Below are 13228 nucleotides of genomic sequence, written 5' to 3' on the forward strand. Positions count from 1 at the left end.
GAACTTTCACCCCATCAACGCAGTAATTAAAACTGAGAGGACTTTTCCTATTTGTGAAACTCACAACCTGACTTTTAACCCCGTTTATCAACATACCATTGCTTGCTGTCCATCTCACAACATTTTCGAGGTCACGTTGCAGTTGCTCACAATCTTGTAACTTATTTATCACTCTATAGAGAATAACATCATCCGCAAAAAGCCTTACCTCCGATTCCACTCCTATACTCATATCATTTATATATATAAGAAAACATAAAGGTCCAATAATACTGCCTTGAGGAATTCCCCTTTTAATTATTACAGGGTCAGATAAAGCTTCACCTACTCTAATTCTCTGAGATCTATTTTCTAGAAATATAGCAACCCATTCAGTCACTCTTTTGTCTAGTCCAATTGCACTCATTTTTGCCAGTAGTCTCCCATGATCCACCCTATCAAATGCTTTAGACAGGTCAATCGCGATACAGTCCATTTGACCTCCTGAATCCAAGATATCTGCTATATCTTGCTGGAATCCTACAAGTTGAGCTTCAGTGGAATAACCTTTCCTAAAACCAAATTGCCTTCTATCGAACCTGTTATTAATTTCACAAACATGTCTAATATAATCAGAAAGAATGCCTTCCCAAAGCTTACATACAATGCATGTCAAACTTACTGGCCTGTCATTTTCAGCTTTATGTCTATCACCCTTTCCTTTATACACAGGGGCTACTATAGCAACTCTCCATTCATCTGGTATAGCTCCTCCGACCAAACAATAATCAAATAAGTACTTCAGGTATGGTACTATATCCCAACCCATTGTCTTTAGTATATCCCCAGAAATCTGATCAATTCCAGTCGCTTTTCTAGTTTTTAACTTTTGTATCTTATTGTAAATGTCATTGTTATCATATGTAAATTTTATTACTTCTTTGGCCTTAGTCTCCTCCTCTATCTCGACATTATCCTTGTAACCAACAATCTTTACATACTGCTGACTGAATACTTCTGCCTTTTGAAGATCCTCACATACACACTCCCCTTGTTCATTAATTATTCCTGGAATGTCCTTCTTGGAACCTGTTTCTGCCTTAAAATACTTATACATACCCTTCCATTTTTCACTAAAATTCGTATGACTGCCAATTATGTTTGCCATCATATTATCCTTAGCTGCCTTCTTTGCTAGATTCAATTTTCTAGTAAGTTCCTTCAATTTCTCCTTACTTCCACAGCCATTTCTAACTCTATTTCTTTCCAGTCTGCACCTCCTTCTTAGTCTCTTTATTTCTCTATTATAATAAGGTGGGTCTTTACGATTCCTTACCACCCTTAATGGTACAAACCTGTTTTCGCATTCCTCAACAATTTCTTTAAACCCATCCCAGAGTCTGTTTACATTTTTATTTACCGTTTTCCACCGATCATAGCTACTTTTTAGAAACTGCCTCATGCCTGCTTTATCAGCCATGTGGTACTGCCTAACAGTCCTACTTTTAAGACCTTCCTTTCTATCACATTTATTTTTAACTACCACAAAAACAGCTTCATGATCACTAATACCATCTATTACTTCAGTTTCCCTATAGAGCTCATCTGGTTTTATCAGCACGACATCCAGGATATTTTTCCCTCTGGTTGGTTCCATCACTTTCTGAATCAGCTGTCCTTCCCATATTAACTTATTTGCCATTTGTTGGTCATGCTTTCTGTCGTTCGCATTTCCTTCCCAATTGACATCTGGCAAATTCAGATCTCCCGCTACAATCACATTTCTTTCCATGTCGTTTCCCACATAGCTGACTATCCTATCAAATAATTCTGAATCCGCGTCAGTGCTACCCTTTCCCGATCTGTACACTCCAAATATATCAAGTTGCCTATTATCTTTAGAAATGAGCCTTTACAAAGTGTGGCTAGAAAATAACTGGACTGATGCTCTAAATTACAAAATTACTGAAGAGAAACAATGTCATCTTCAATGTAGCCCCCCCTCCTTGTTCAATACACCACTCCATGTGAGTTTTCTACTGTTGGATGAAATGCTTCAGATCATTTCATAGGTTGTGCTAAGTACCTAACTATAACTTTGAACAGAACCTTAACTCTAAGGTGTTCTTTAGAAACTAGCCAGCACTTCCTGGGGTGCTAGTAATATCCGCAAAACTTTTAGTGACACTTCGTTTTACGGGGGTGAGGAGTAAGGAGGGAGCTACGATGGTTCCGGTAATACTGCCAACTGAATGGAAATGAAATCTGAATTGAATTGATAGTATGATCGATCGATATGAATTTTTCTAAACCATCATGTCCGTGTAGGAGCTCTCAGTTGTTCCTGTGATGTACTTCGATTTTTCTCGCTCATGTTCAAGCTTAACCTATATTTTGACTTTGCTGTTTAAATAATAACAATATTTAAAGTGTTGCAATTATACCACCAGATGTATCACGGCGATACATAATCGATTCTTATATTTTATGTCAGAGGTTACCAATACAAATCTCGAAGATAATCGATGTCTAGCACTAGGCTATAGTCACTTGAAATTTAAAATTGAGATCGGGCTAAAAGTTTGTGTTATCGTTTGAGGATAAGAGTCTATAGACTAATTATATTAGTTCTAAAGATTGAATCAAAATCAAAATCAAAATCTCTTTATTTGCAAATGAGGTGTCTACCTCGGTGGCAAATGGTACACTAAAATACATTATTGTCAAGCACTAAATATTAAATTAACAAGAGAAGAAAATTTTTCCTATAATACAATATTATACAATTTACGCTAACAATGTTTTCTATTAAACACACAGCTCATCCTTAATAAATTTATATTGTTTACAAAATTCTACTTATAATATCTCCTGTACTACTTACAAATATAGTCAACTGATATACAGTATGTGGAATTACTTCAAATGATACTATACAACTGGTATAACATTAATATTTACATTGCATTTATTTATTTACATTTTTTTTTACCCGTTCTGGATCCTAAGTAGCATAACGACCTGCTGTGTCTTAACCAGAGCCCCTTTTGCCACTACTTTTCAGAGTTCCTGAAGGGCCTTCACAGCTACCGTAGCGGTCCCAGGGCCCTCGAAGTCCCCACTGTACTTCACCCCTACAGGCAGTCCCCTACTTTGGCTGTCCAAACTCCTTAGACCAGGGGATGGAATTAATTTATTCACACACATTTTTTTATTTACAATAACCTGCACTGGTCGAATGCCCTCTAACACTTCATTTATTTTCTCTGTTGCTGTTTATTCTCTTCTTGAATATCTGTACAGATTTTGGAAAAGGATCAAACACTACCCCTGGTAAACTGTTCCACTCCTTCACACCCTTCCCAATGAATGAAAATTTACCCCAATCGCATCTGCCAAAATTCCTTCCAAACTTATATTTGTGGTCAGTCCTGCCGATATAATTATTTTCCAACTGAAGCCTCTTACGGATATCTCCCCATGCTTCTTCTCCTGTATAGGCTCTATATAATCCTATAAGTCTACTTTTCTCCCTTCTCTTTCCCACCCAAGTTCCTTTAACATTTTTGATACACTACTCTTTCTCCTGAAATCCCCTGTTACAAATCTTGCTGCTTTCCTCTGCACACTATCTATTTCTTTTATTAGGTATTCTTGGTGAGGATCCCAAACACTGTTTGCATATTCCAATAATGGACGAACCATACTCAAGTAACTTTTTTCTTTTAATTCTTTGTTGCATCCTTTAAGTAGCCTCATTATGACATGTAATGATCTGTATGCTTTCCCAACAATGTCATCAATATGACCCTTCCAGTGCAAATTACTTTCAAATCTCACACCTAAGTATTTGCACTTGCCATCTTTTGGGATAACTACCTCATCCAAAGTACCGTATATTCAAAGTCAGTTTTAAAGCTCCTGTTTGTAAAAGTTGTAACAGTTGATTTGCCTCCATTAACCTTCATATTATTTTCTTCAACCCATTGTTGGATACTTTCAAGGTCCCTTTGTAATTCTGAACAATCCTCAATGTTGTTTATTTCTCTATAAACAATTATGTCATCTGCATACAATCTTATTTTTGATGTTATATTGTTCCCTAAATCATTTGCGTATATTAAGAAAAGTAACGGACCGATTATATTACCCTGTGCAATTTCCTTCCAAACTTTCTCTTCCTGAGATACATTATTTCCTACTTTGACTTTCTGAACCCTTGAATTTAGAAATGCTTTTATCCAACGTGTAACCCTTACGTCCAATCCTATTCCCTCCAATTTCTTTAATAATATTCCATGTTCCACTCTATCAAAGGCTTTGGAAAGATCTATGGCTATGCAATCTAACTGACCTCCTGAATCCAACTGATCTGATATGTCCTGCTGAAATCCCACCAGTTGTGCCTCACAAGAAAATTTCTTTCTAAATCCATACTGGCTCCTCATGAACCAATTTTTATCATCACATATCCCTCTGATGTACTTCGATATTAAACTCTCCAGAATTTTACAAACTATACTGGTCAGGCTGATTGGTCTGTAGTTCTCTGGTTTCTTTTTATCACCCTTTCCTTTATAAATCATTTAAGAAAAGGCATCACAAATCATTCTTCAAGATTTTAGACATACTAATTGTTTGAAAATATTTGAGAGCAAACTTATTCTACCATAATTTTAAATGAATGTATTTTTGTCAACTTTTCCACCTTAAGTTCTTGTTAATAAGGTACGCTACCAATGATTCTGCCTTCTATGTTATTTTAGTAAAATAAGTTCAAGATTGTAAAATGTACAAATAGTTTTTAAGTCATTAGTTACGAACGTAAACCAACCTTTGAGATTCTACATTGGCTGATGATGCTCTATAAAGGAGCGAAACATGTCCCGCATATAACTTCATATTAATGAGGAAACTAAATGTACTGGGCGAGTTGGCCATGCGGTCAGGGGCACGTGGCTGTGAGCTTACGTCAGGGAGATAGTGGGTTCAAATCCCACTGTCGGCAGCCCTGAAGATGGTTTTCCATGGTTTCCCATTTACACACCAGGCAAATGCTGGGGCTGTACCTTAATTAAGGCCAAGGCCGCTTCCTTCCAACTCCCAGGCCTTTCCTATACCATCATCGCCATAAGACCTACCTGTGTTGGTGCGACATAAAGCAATTAGCAAAAAAAAAAAAACCTCTAAATGTTAACATTTTGCTGTATTGAATAGGTGGTTTATAATAAAAAACATTGTTTATTGTAATTAAACGGACTTTCAATACGGATTAAAAGATAAGGTTAGTCACTTGCAACATACCACTTAGGGCCAGTTCTACCACCTACTGGTAAAGTAGTGCGTAACGTGCCCTCTGCGTAAAAGGATATTTCCGTTCGACCACTCCCAGGTAGCACTATCGGCAGCATAAATCGTAGTTACCTGGCGCATAATTTATCGGCCACTTAGAGGGTCCAATAAGAGTTTATTTGCCCAGCAAGTTTTGAGAGCTGAACATTATTAGCTGTATTTCTAGTGACATACAACTTAAATTAGCTTAGCATACTAAAAAAAGCATGATACTGTAACAGTGATCAATATTGTATTGCAGGATTTTCAACATTAATGCTTCCCTTGAGTTGCAATGGTCATACCAGCCTCTCGCATCGGTAGCATAGGGAACACATTTTATGTCAAGCTTTCGCAAAGAAACTCTAAAAGGATATAAAATCAAAAGCTATTTGGAAATCATTTCAAATGGGTTTTAATTTTCTACTTTTTCAGTTTTTAGACACGGGGTATAAGTTAGTGTATGTATCCTGATTATCTCAAGTCTTATTACAAGTTGTCCATTTCATGAGCGTATCGATGTTTAATCAAGAAGTAAGTATAAATAACCACCTAATCGATACTTTATTGACAATGTTTTTCTTTTCAGTTCTTTATTTATACAGCTGAAGAGGACCACTAAGTGGTCGAAACATGTCCTGTAAGTTTTAATTTTATTCAATTTTGCCTGAGGCATTAATAAAGTATCGATTAGGTGGTTATTTATACTTACTTCTTTATCTCAAGTCTTCTCATAGCGTAATTGCTAACATGCTCGCTTCATAATATGAGGTATGCATGTTTGAGTCTTCATTATGACAAATCTTTTTTATTTTCATTATTAACGTTGTATTAATCTGTATGCTGCTTTTCATACGTTTTTTTGTTAATAATATATTTAATTGAAATGTTTAATCACAATATTATGTCTACTAGGAAAATGCTTTATGTGTGTGCTACTTATAAAAAGTGATGTTATGATTAATATAGCATATAAGACTGTCGCCCAGGTAGCAGATTCCCTATCAGTTGTTTACATAGTATTCTTGTAAATGATTTCGAAGAAATTGGAAACAGTTCCATTTCCGAATTCCTCTTCCTATGAATGGATATTTACCCTGATTAGTTCTTTACATTCACAGTACCCGCCAACTTTATCTTCACAAAGTTAAACATTAGAATGAAATGCATTATCAATAAATGGAAGCATCCGAAACTAAACAAGGTCACAGAGCTAGTTGCAAATAGAGCATCGTGGAGGTAATCAATTCACAGAAGCCTGCAGATAGGATGCTCGAAGGCAATAAGTCCATAAGGAAGGGGGGGTGGGGGTGGGTGTGGGGTGTGTGTGTGTGTGTGTGTGTGTGTGTGTGTGTGTGTGTGTGTTTTTTTTGTAAATAAAACTGTACACAATTGACAACATTTTGTGTGTGCATCTTTGTAGCTACAACAGCCTGACTCCATGAAAAGATTTGATAATTCTAGAAACATGAACAGCAAGAGCCTGGCTCAAGTGGAAACAAGAATAAAGATTTTTCTTTTTTTAACTTACTGAAAACAGGGTGTGTTCTTCTCCTGAGTTTTCCACAACGATATCTACAGTTCCTCTCTTGAGCAGACCGCTAGAGATTTCTTGCACAGTCACAAGGCTTCCATTGCTGCTGGGGTTACTGAGAAAACTACGAGTGAAAGCCGTTGACAGACCCCTCAGGGCTGCGATATTATAGTTATTGAGGGTCACATTTTCTTTCCGAAATATTTCACGCACGGTGGCACCAAAACTTTGATCTCTTTCTGAAATTTGACGTACTCTCTGCATTAGGTACTGCTTTACTTCATAGGCAGGATCATTTGAAACTAGAGACAAAATAAGATCATTTAGGGTCTCCTGACTGGGGTCAGATTCCAATAAAATGTCTATTGCTAATGTTCGAGCACTTGAATCATATCGTTTGTCTAATTGATAATATATACGATGAGCAGCTTTCTTCACACTGTCGTCCCAGTACTCCACAGGAAGTGACCTCAAGGCCTTCATAGCTGCCACACTTGTCTTTTTGGTTCCAGTCAATGCATATTTCAGCAGTGTCGGAACAGTTTCTTGCAGACCAAGATTCTTCAGAGCTCGTAAGTACATCTGTTTGCATTGTTCAGTCTTGCAAGCTTCTAAACTGCTTAGGAGTGATGTCTTCACTTCATCCACAACCTGGAAAAGAAATACAGTTCTATATCACTTGACTATTAAAATTAATTTCCCCATACTATTTGCTTATTTTCTGGGAACTCTATACCATTCAACATGATGTAATTATTTTTCCTTCTTTACAAAGTATTCTGTACTTAACTACACTCTTCTGCATCATAATGTTATGTCCTGTAATTCAGTACCTTGTGATCTTTATAAGCTGGCAGCTTCCTAAGTCTGTTGGCCATCGCTGATGCTGACAGAATCATAGTCTCTTGCAATTTCTCATTTGAAGAAAGTTTTTCACTCCTTTTAAGAACATCTAAGAAAAAAGTAATAAATGTAAGATTATAATAATACTTTGACATAAAATAAAAGTGTTTCTGAAAAGGAAATGTTTTTAAGATAAAACCCAAACTATCTCCTTTATACACTATTTTTCCCCCTCTTCTGCTTTTAAGGATGATTCAGAAAGATTCATAACATTACCACTATTACATGAAATGCAGGCTACACTTAGGGGACTGGGTGCAAGAAAAAAACTTCACCAAAATGCAAGTTTTGAGAAAATCGATGTTGAAAATTCAAATCATAATAATTTTATTCAACAGTCTTGAATAACAGCGAGGCCCATGCCATTCTGAATATAGTTGTCTTTACTAACTATCTGTTAAAATATTTTCCATCTCAAATTAGAAATAAAAGACCATGTAAGTACCTTTCTTGCACAGATGTGAGAAAAATACAAACAAAATAATAATGTTGGCTTTAATACTTTATAAAAGAAATTAAAAATGAATTTACTTATAACCTTATGAAAAATAATACATATACTAGGCATTGAGTAAGTATGAAAAAATAACTTATGTTACTGCACGCAAGGCCATTTTAAGGAATATTGGAGCTCCCTACAATATTTTGGGGCCCCCCATTGGTTCACCTCAGGTCTATCAAACCTGGTCTCTCCACAGTACAAGATGTTCACATTATTATAAAATTTTCCATCAGTAATTTAATTTTATGAACTACATTTTGGGTACTATAATGTTCTCTTTATATTAGTGGTTACCATAATGGTATTGATTTTCTCAATCAAAGAAAATACAAACATATCATAAAAGAGTCTAATGCCACAGTTTCATGATAATTAAAGAATATAATTTTACTTAAATAAATGTCAAAAGACTATTCTTCTTTTTAAAATTGGGGTCAGCACTTGATGCAATATGGTCCAGTTTTACTGCAAAATAACTTTCCTGATGCCAACCCTATGTGGAAGGAAGTGTTCAATACTACGTGTGATGTGTTGTATGTAAATAAAGAGAAATTTATTATGACAAACACGAACACTCAGTCCCGAAGTTAGAAGAATTTTCTAGTAGCAGTTAAAATCTTTGATCTGGCTGAGAATCGAACTCTGGACACTCTAAATTGAAGCAAAGGTTTGATTTTTCCTTTTTTTTTACGTTGCTCTGAAAAGATAGGTCTTATGGTGATGACAGGATAGGAAATGGCTCAGTGTGGGAAGGAAGCAGCTGTGACCTTAATTAAGGTACAGATCCAGCATATGCCTGGTGTAAAAAATGGGAAACCATGAAAAAAACCATCTTTAGGGCTGCCAAATATGAGGATCAAAGCAAGGTATGCTGACCATTCAGTGAAAGAGCTGGACTCTGTCAATCCTGAACATTCTGAATGAAATACTATGCTGTAGTGGACTGGTCACCCTGCTGATTCCAAGGTAGGAGGAGCAAGCTGATCTGACCCCAAACAGGAGTAATCAACATCACAGCTAGGCTATTGGCCCACTGCTGCATACCTGCTGCAGGAAGGAGCAGCTTGTAGGTAGTGGGATGTGCCGGTCTCTCTCTGATGTCACTACCCCACAATATTCACCATCCAGAGCTTTGGAGATCTCCCACTCTCGAGAAACATCTTGGCTGCTAGACCCAGCCCATATAAGGCAGACAGGCATCCAGTCAGAGTCAGTGTTGTGTGCGAGTAGAGTGCCGTGGAGTACTGATTACTGTGAGTCTACAGTGAAGCAGAGTATTCTGTGTGTTCTGCCATGGAATATTGACTGTGTGAGAGTAATGCTGTAAAGTTGTCAGTCTGTCGGTTGCCGCCGAGTTGTGTGTCTGTTAGTAGTCTGTAAGTACTAGTAATGAATATATCTTAGTTGTAGAAATAAAAGACTACCAGCTGTGTCCTTATTTATCACCCCCAGTCACATTAATGTTTACCTACTAGCACACAAGAATACTTTACATGTAACAATGCAGCATATGTACCTCGCTATCTATAGAAGAACTGCCTGAAGAATGGGCTCTTTTTAGTTTAAAGCTATACAGTATTAAAAGTTTACTATTTCTTCTAACATTCTCACCTTTGATAACCAGTGGTATAGGATGTGAACCAAATGACAAAGCCTGGAAGTATCTTTCATTTTGGTTCAAGTCACCTTCAGCCTCTAAGTGGAGAACTTTCATGGCAGCTTCATGAGCTGCTTGGGTCTGAGCTGCTCCAACAAGATCACACAGCTGAAGTCTGGGAACAAAAATACATTACAGTCAATGAAGGTGCACTCTAATTTAGGCCTATATGGTAGGAGAGGAGGTGGGAATAGGAGACTCCCTACTCCAGAGGATCCAGAAAGCAAAACTGAAGTGGTTTTGCCCTGTAAGAAGGATGAGGGCAAGCAGGACAGCAAGAAGAGAATATTAAAAAATATGGGTTTCATGTGCAACATTTAAAAATAGAGTAAAACTTGTATACAATCAGGTCTCAAGGGACTGAGAATTATTTCCACTATATGCAACATTCCAGTTAGTAAAGCCGTCTACAAGATAAAAAATAATATCATAATTATGAGGCATGTTTTTTGAGTAAGGACCATTTGAAAATAATCTTTTGTTGTGTAGTTAACTTCAAACACCACATTCATTTGCAGATTCCACATTCTTTACTCTGTTTTTCAATATAGCCGCCAAGTTTGTTTAAACACTTATCATATCTTACAACTAAGTTTTGAGTATCCTCTTCATAGAAACTTGTTGCCTGCTCCGATGACCAAGAGATCTTGATCTTGCGCTGGGACAGAGTCTGTTTGGCCTGCAAATTTACAGGCGAATGTTGAGTCAGATCGTAACAGGAGACAAAACATGGGTTCCGTATATAACACCCGAATCAAAGCAACAGAGCATGGAATGGAGCGTTTCGTGCCAGTGTGCTAAATTGGGCTCATCAGTCAGTGAACAGCACACCTACCAAGGCGCATGGCTAGTGCATACGCTGTCAACCAGGAATGAGTTAGCTGGAAAGTTTATAATGTCCAATAACAGACCAACTATATTTGTTTTATAAATGTACTCATTCGGGACAAATATTTCAGGTTCCCTATGGGCATTGACATCTGTATCATTATGCAAAACAAGTATTTAGTTCCAATTCCCACCACCAGACAAAAATATGGCGCTGCAGGCAATTGGATCATTGTATAGTTGCAGAGAAAAGACAGGAAAGATCAAACAGATGTAACTGTGGTTCTGGCAAGTTTATTAGGGATGACGGTTACAAAAACTATGGTTACTGGTACAACAACTGTTAAATATGACTTCTCATCCTGGCAACTTGCTGCATCCATGACACAGCATGTTTGACAGTTGCTTGCAGCATATCTGGTGAAATGAGAGTGACATGTCATTGTTTGCTCACCTTTAGACTGGATATGTCCCTGAGAGAGGTGGTGGTGGTGGGTGGTGGTGGTGGTAGTGGTGATCATTGTTTTAAGGAGAAGTACAACTAGGCAACCATCCTCCATTAACACTAAACAGAGAGGGGGTAAAAAAACGAAGGGATCCGACACTTCGAAAAATGTAGGTATCGGCCAAAGAAAGACTAGGGCCATGAAGGGCGTGAAAATGAAGGACTCCATAGGCCTCAATAGCTAATATCATCTAGAGAACAAGAGTTGACCAAGCGAGGTCGGATAGGATAGATGAAAGTGAGGAGCCTGGCCAGGATTCAGCTACGGGCCCTGTGGTTGCCAACCCATGCTCCCAAGCTTAGAGACCCTGGAGTCCCTTTTAGTCATCTCTTATGAAAGGCAGGGGATACTGCGGGTGTTATTCTATCGCCCCCGCTCACAGGGGGTGTCCCTGAGAGACACATAGATCATGCATGTGGAAATTGCCTAGAGATGATGCAGTCATTACTGAAGATTTCTTGCAGCAAAACTTTCACCTGGTGAGCGACAAGTGGTATTTATCCATCTTGCATGAAAATAATAGTATGGTCACGGTTGCGTTCTTGCAAAGGTGGAAGGAGGTCCCTATAGTGCAGATGTCACTGTACACCTTACAAGTCCGCAAGGTGTCATCTTCTCACAGAAAATTGGACCAAGAATGAAGGAGCATGTAAAACGACACAAATCAGTCAAAACTGAATATTTTTTTATTTTCCACCTTGTCAATACACTAAATTGTTTAAGGCAACTTATTGGTTAAAAGTGGTACATGTTTCGTATATTATAAACATCTTCAGCCACATAACACTGTTTAGATGAAAAATTCATATAATGACAAAGTATCAATGCTTTAGAGGAAGTGTCCCTAAAATTAACATAAGAAGATTGACAATATTAAAAGCAAAATACTTAAGAGAAATTATATAAATTCTTTCTACAATTGAAAGCAGTTATCAAAGAAACACTTGTACCAAAGAAACACTTGTACAAATAATCCATAGCGAATATGCCCTAATGATTATTCTTTTCTTAAAAAGTTCATGAAAATAAAGAAAAGGCCAAATTATAAATTAAAAATTATACATTTATAATTGTTGAAATAAAGAAATCCAGATTTCATAATGTGGTTCCTATTACTACTTCAGATGAAATATTACTAATTCCTAGTTGTCAATTCTTTTTAAACCTGGTTTCCTCTGGAACAGTATCTCCTGTCATTTTTTTACGGTCTTGTGTCTGGTGTAGTAGTGATGATGCGTTCTCTCTTGTCATGGGCACCTATATGAGAGTTTCTAGAGGGGGCCCAGACCTGGGGGTATGTAGTCATTTTAATATTTTGAGAGATAAATGGCGATTTCTATTCTGCAGTAGAATAACCCACAGTAACCCCTGCCTGTTGGTGGGGGACGGTACAACTACTTTTACGTAATACTGACTTTTAAGTCACTTTCTTGAAAGGAAAACACGTGACTACACTAGATTTTTGCCTTTCCATGGGAGCTAGAGGTGAGCTGCGGCCCCACCTTGCCCCCGGGTATGGGCGCCCTTGTCTCTTGTTCATGTACTTGAGGAGGTGGAGGAGTGGGGAATAATGGTGTGTCATGAGTTTCCTTCTTGTTATGTTCAGCTTCAAAGGAGGAGGAATACGTCATAGGGCTATCTGGAGGAGGAGAGATTCCAATTCTTTTCTTGTGATCTTTTTCATGTTTTAATTTATAAATTGGCCTTTTTTTATGAACATTTTAAGAAAAGAATAATCATTAGGACATATTCTTTATGGATTATTGTACAAGTGTTTCCTTGACAACTGCTTTCAATTCTAGAAAGAATTTATATAATTTCTCTTAAGCATTTTGTTTTTAATATTGTCAGTCTTCTTAAGTCAATTTTAAGGACACTTCCTCTAAAGCATTGATACTTTGTCATTATATGAATTTTTCATCTAAATAGTTTATAATATAATGTGACTGAAGATGTTTATAATATATGAAACATGTACTACTTTTAAC

General features: G+C 37.2%; 1 protein-coding gene across 2 annotated transcripts in view; it reads right to left on the bottom strand.

Moving 5' to 3' along the window:
• Positions 1–13228, bottom strand: part of Mtp (microsomal triacylglycerol transfer protein) — a 221940-nt gene that overhangs the window by 24841 nt on the left and 183871 nt on the right. For both annotated transcript variants that reach the window (XM_067138503.2, XM_067138504.2), the window contains 3 exons: positions 9861–10021; positions 7678–7796; positions 6842–7495 (listed from right to left, as the gene is read on the bottom strand). In XM_067138503.2, coding sequence (XP_066994604.2) covers positions 6842–7495; positions 7678–7796; positions 9861–10021 — 934 coding nt within the window. The remainder of the gene's footprint in view (positions 1–6841; positions 7496–7677; positions 7797–9860; positions 10022–13228) is intronic.

Source organism: Anabrus simplex, chromosome 1 (assembly GCF_040414725.1).
Source record: "Anabrus simplex isolate iqAnaSimp1 chromosome 1, ASM4041472v1, whole genome shotgun sequence".
In the NCBI taxonomy this organism is placed as follows: domain Eukaryota; kingdom Metazoa; phylum Arthropoda; class Insecta; order Orthoptera; family Tettigoniidae; genus Anabrus; species Anabrus simplex.